At 39.3% G+C, this 6,000-nt stretch overlaps 1 protein-coding gene across 1 annotated transcript; it reads left to right on the top strand.

The window, feature by feature from the left end:
* The first annotated feature begins 1,036 nt into the window (after positions 1 to 1,036).
* Positions 1,037 to 5,627, top strand: LOC135675124 (uncharacterized). The gene is made up of 2 exons (XM_065185397.1): positions 1,037 to 1,737; positions 5,452 to 5,627. Exon 1 carries the CDS (start codon positions 1,137 to 1,139, stop codon positions 1,701 to 1,703), a length of 567 nt encoding a protein of 188 aa, XP_065041469.1. The 5' UTR covers positions 1,037 to 1,136; the 3' UTR covers positions 1,704 to 1,737; positions 5,452 to 5,627.
* The last annotated feature ends 373 nt before the right edge of the window (positions 5,628 to 6,000 follow it).

Raw genomic sequence — 6,000 nt, 5'->3', positions numbered from 1 at the left:
CTTTTAAGCAATTGTGGGAATTGCTTTGGGCGGTTGTGGAGGGCTGATGGATGGCAGTGGAAGGGCAGCAAGATGCCAAGAACGCTGCTCTGATACCAGGTGTTAGAACCCTTACAGATTCTAAACTTGGGGTTGATCTCTTTAGGGGATCGGCCTCCTTAGAACTCTATAGGGGTTCCTCCCTCCAAGTTGCTGCTCAAAGGCTGCAGAAAAGATTCATCTATTGCTTATGAAAAGAGAAGGAATACATGGCTATTTATAGGGCTTCTAAATCCTAACTCCTAATAGGACTCCTACTTAAGACTCTTACTTCTAACCAACTCCTAATAAGACTCCTACTCAAGACTCATATTCCCTTACAACTCCTAATTCTTCTCTAAGAAAAAACCTCCTACATGAATGCCCCTCTCAATTAAGACTCTCCTAGTTAGAGTCCTAACAGAATGTCCCTCTCAATTAGGACTCTCCTAGCTAGAGTCCTAACATTTTTACATGAATGTCCCTATCAATTAGGACTCTCCAAGCTAGAGTCCTAACAAAAGCTTCCTCCTTTCATGAGACGTCAGGACTTGTCCGTCGCTCGTTCTTTCGAATTAATCAACTTTCTCTTTTTACAGATCCTTCGAGACCTGCGAGAGGTTGCAAGTGGGCTAATCTTTACGGAGCAATATCGCAAGGGCAAAGCGCGACTTAGGCAAGGCAAGTTAAGTTCACGTCTTTGCCGCAAGAGTGCCTCGCGACTTAGGCAACGCAAGCTAAGTTCGTGTCTTGACCAAAGGGTGCCTCACGCCTTAGACAATTCCAGCTAAGGCCATGACACTGCGTCACTCAAAATGCAGATCAAATCATAAACACTATCAACACTTAACCCATCATAGTCATTTTACCATTAGACATAAACTTGGTTATGGTTAGCTAATAGAGTATAGCAAAAAAAAAAAAGATGTTATACGAAAGCTGATCCGGCCCAGACCTAAACCCACCAACCGCAACCCGGTCCTATAAAACCCATGTTTTTGGTCTACTCCATCCCGCAGCCCTAAAGAGGCAACACAGCACCAATCCGGTCCTATTAAGCTAGTGGTTTTGCTCTTCTCCACCCAAAAACCCTAAAGAGGTCAGAGAGAGGCGCGAAAATGCGGCCTTTGGACGAGAAGGAGACGGCGGCCGTCTTCGAGAAGTTGTTCAAGTTCACGGGGCCAAACCTGAAGGTCATGGTGGAGCGCCCCGCCGTGGAAGGGCCTGCCGGCGACGATCCTGGCCGCTACTGCCTTCGCCTCCACAAGAACCGTGTCTACTACGCCTCCGAGTCGTTGGTCCGCCGCGCCACTAACGTCGCCCGCGACCGCCTCGTCTCCCTCGGCACCTGCCTCGGCAAGTTCACAAAGGGCGGCTCCTTTCGCCTCACCGTCCAGTCCCTCGACCTGCTCGCTGCCCACGCTCGGCGTAAGGTCTGGCTCAAGCCCACCGCCGAGATGTCCTTCCTCTATGGCAATCCGGTTCTCAAATCTGGCCTTGCCCGCATCACGGAGGGCGTCAGCCCCGGTGACGGCGTCGTCGTCTTTTCTATGTCCGACCTCCCTCTCGGCTTCGGGGTCGCTGCCCGCTCCACCCAGGACTGTCGCAAGGCCCACGCCGATGCCATTGTAGTCAACCGCCAGGCCGACGCTGGGGAATACCTACGGAATGAGGACGATCTCTGATCTGATTGTGTAGCAACCTGGAACAAACAAATAGGTCACTACACCTCTTTTTCCTTCTGTCATCTACCTCGTCGTTATTATTATCAGTGTTGTTGCTGTTCTTGTTAAGTGGTAATATCTAGGAATAATTAGATAAAAAGGACTAATACGGGGAACGATCAGGGTAAAAAGAGGTTTGGGATACTTGTGAAGCTGTAGAGCGTTAATCGGGATAACGCTTTTAGCATGTTCACTATGTATTTATGTTCACAGGTCATGAACAGAGAATGGTTGAATAAGAGGTGTAGGAGGATATGCTACTATCTATCTGTTTTTTATCTTTTTTGTTTTTTGAACCTCTAAGAATAACCTTAGAGATAGGTCTTATAGCCAACTACTGCAAAGAAAAGGAGGGCAAAATAGGTGGTGTGATTCAATCAACAAGGAAGAAAAGAGACTAGGTTTGAAATGAGGAATTTAATCAGGAATTAGAAAAAATAATATTTAAGCAATTGAGATGTTCTCAAATTAGTATTATAGGAAATGAATAAAGTGTTGTAGTGGATGCCATGAGATGATCATCTTGACATGGGAGATATTTAATTGATCTTGGTATTTGGAAATCAACTGTCAGTAATAGGCCTGATTGAAAGCACAATGATTTGAGGATGTGATTTTCTATTTTTAGAAGTTTGAAAGACAAACAAGAATAATATGATTTTGAATTATGAAAGTGAGCATGTCCAGTAGCATTATCTTCTAAGACCTGTGAATGAAGAAGATAGTTTCTTTGTTAGATGGTCAGGAGTGTTGCTGGACACAAAGGTAATGGAACCTTGTGGAAGAGGCCGTTGCGGTGGTGGCAGCAGTGTTACTGGAGTTCACTATAGTGTTGAGTTGCTGATGGTGGCTTGACGTGGTTGTGGAATAGCGGCGGGGTTGACATGGAGGATGAGGATGGTTTGATAGTTAGGTTTTAAATTTGAATAAATAAAAATGGAATGGTGTAGGAATGTCTTTGGACTATTGAAATTAACCAATATTAGATAACTAATTGTTAATCAATGGATAGTTTGTCTCAATTTGTAATTCAATAGTATATAACTTTTTATGAAATTTTTGAGATAATACAGTACACTATATGTAAAGAGGAGGTCTTAAAAGATTTGTGAAAGTTCCATAAATTTGAATGTCCCACAGTGTAGGTGGTTGATGGAGTTGAGTCAAAAACTATAATGCAAGCACTAATTAATGGTCGTTGACTAGTTTTTTGATGAATGGATATAACCATGACTTTGAATACCACAATATATTGACCACAGTAATGAGTGCTATACTATTTGATTATGCCAGAATAATGGTTTGTTGACTGGTTGTGCTATGTCAAATTATTATCTCGGCATTTTTTAATGGCGTATCAAGGCATACAATACCATGCTGGTTGATACACACTAGTTTGATAACATTTGTATGGGTATCATTTGTTTAAAATCTCAAATATAACCGTTGCTTGATATAGTTTTTGCTTAGTTTAAATTTGGCACTAAATCATTATCTGAACACACAATGGTAGTTAGAAAAGCACCAATGCTTATGTGATTCTTTTAGTAACAATGGCTAGAGAGTGAGTCTAGCCTTGTTCTTCCAAAAACCTGTACTTATAAGAAACCAAATATTCATGATCTTCCACTGGCCAGTTTGTTACATGTTCTTTTGGCTTAGCTGAATCCATATTTGAGTCATTTATGTTGGTATCATTTATCAATGGTTTTGAAGCCTGATATGAAGAAACATATTTAAGATGATGTTCTACAGATCTTGTGCAGCAAGGACAAAAATGTTTTTTGCTCCATTGATGAGAAAAAACAGAAGATTAGTGGACTTTCTAAGAAGTTGCAGCAATAGTTACCACTTACGAATTAGAGATGAGAGGATGATAATTAGTAATAGAAGATCAAAGTTAGGAGAAGTCCTGCACTGGTTGGAATGATCCGATCGGCCACAAAGTAAAACAGTCACTATTTCTTTTCATCCCCAAGACCGTTACACAGCCAGTGATTATTCCTATTCCATAGGCTGTATGTCCTTTAGTAAACCCAAATTTTCATATGGATGAATTATTAATTAGTTGCACCCAGGTTATGTCTATATCCTGATTTGTTCATCCAAATATGGGTAGATTTGGAAAATCCCAGTTTAAGCAGGATATGAACTGATGGTCGAATCTGAGCTGAATTTAATTTGACCTAGTTTACTCTAACCACATCTCCTTGGGTCAACAAGTGTACAAAGGGCTTATTTATGAAGGTGAAGTATTTCTTCATATTTTCTTGTGACTAATTTGTAACATTTTATTCATTGTTGTGTTTTTATCATGTGAGATCTATTTTGAGTAAAATTACCTTGTGTCATTTTAGGAGTTTGTATCTTTTTTAAGCTATTATAATATGTATGGCTTAATTGAGTATTAGTTAATCTGCATGTCAGATTAAATCAGTTGGATTAAAATGATTGGGTTGAATCTTGTCAAGACCTAAGGCAGTTCCAATTTACCTGTTTTTGCATATTCTAATGTGTGTCATTGAATCTAAATGCTTAGATTTAATGTGAGTTTTCTATTATTTTAATCGACTTGATGAAGTAGTAGATCCAATTTTAGCCTCAAATCTAAGGTGACTTGATTAGCTTGGGTTGATTTAATTCTTTAGATGATCGGTGATTCTTGATCATATTTCGGGCCTGTTTATTTATCATCTCCAACTTCTCGAAATGGTTATAGATGAGGTCTTCTAGATTTTCATCTAGCCATCTTGAATTGAGATGGAACCATGATTGATGCATTTTGTAGTTAAGTTTGGAGCTTTTGGCGGACAGTGTGCTTTCTAGCTATGGAAATGAGTTGCAGTTAAATTGTGATAGGCTATGAATTCAACATAATGTCATGGCTAGTAAATTTGGAGTTTTACATGTGGATGGCTGTCTGGAGAGATATAAGATATTAAACATAACAAACATTCCGTTCTTGTAGATTAATAATTTTATTTTGATTGAGTTATTTTTATAAGGGAAAATGAAAAAGGCAAGTCAAAAAATCTTTTTTTTTTCTGAACTCTCCCAAGTCAAAAATCCTTCTTTTCATTCTCAAATGAGAATACAAGGAATTCTACTTTCATACATTATGGTCATTCTCTCAACAAGGTTATGGTGGGTTAATTTAATTTAAAATTTTGATGAATGCACGTTCTGAGTTTATGGAAAAAAATCTGCACTATTGAATATTTGTGTGCTTTGGAGGATAACCATAAGAAACATTATTTAACTACAAAGGCAACCCAGTGGACTTGCTTCTTATCGTCTCCCGGGAAAGAGGTAGCTAGCTGTGTTTTGGCATGGCCGGAGTGGCCACGGTGTCTGCTGACAACCACAAATGACCAATCAACATCCCGATGGATGGTGACCTACAGCCATTGCAAGTTATAAACTCTTTGGATCTGATGATAGCATGAGCAATAACTACATCACCATGAACATATGCAACAAATGAGAAGTAAATTAGATTTTGCATGCATCACTGGCCCTCATTTGAGTTAAAGATATGAAATCTGTGGTTATGGATCTCACTTATGTGAAATCATATACAACAAATGTTCCATTGTGATGCATCTTATGGATTTATCTTTGCCTTGTTTTCCCTACTGGATTAACTTGTTAGCGTGACTCTGTTTTCATATTAAACAGTAATGCTGATGGTTATTCATCCAACTTGCAGGAACTGTTGGTTATATCAAGAATCACTCACTTCTGTGATGGTGAACCGACATGAAGTTCATGTATTAATTTTGACCAGAGAACTTTGCTGTGTACAACAATCAATCATTTGCATTAGTAATTCAATTATGAGTCATGGATCTTTTGGGGTTAAATAGATGATACCGGTTATTGCTGTGTTTGGTGAAATCACAAATTTTGACAACCAGTAATGTGCGGACAATTCTTTGGATGTTTGATAGTATCTCTGTGAGCAATCAATAGTATCTTTAGCTTTATGTCAACTCGTATGCTAATGTATCCGTTGCTTGCATGCCAAGATCATGTAGTATAGGCTTCTGAAACCATAACAAATGCCATCTAAAACATCAAACTGGTTAGACAAAATTATTGTTGACGTTCTAATCAATTCGATGTGGTGCAAACTCGAAAGCATATGAGTATTCGAAGTGATTACAAAGTGGCTTTGAGGTGGTCTCGAGATAGGTGAGTCCTGCCCTTCAGGTGTTGTTTGCATGAAAATTAATGTTGGGAGAAGTTTTCTAATATG

This window comes from Musa acuminata, chromosome BXJ1-1 (genome assembly GCF_036884655.1).
Source record: "Musa acuminata AAA Group cultivar baxijiao chromosome BXJ1-1, Cavendish_Baxijiao_AAA, whole genome shotgun sequence".
In the NCBI taxonomy this organism is placed as follows: domain Eukaryota; kingdom Viridiplantae; phylum Streptophyta; class Magnoliopsida; order Zingiberales; family Musaceae; genus Musa; species Musa acuminata.
The sequence above is the reverse complement of the archived record's forward strand: the minus strand, read 5'-3'. Positions and strand labels throughout refer to the sequence as shown.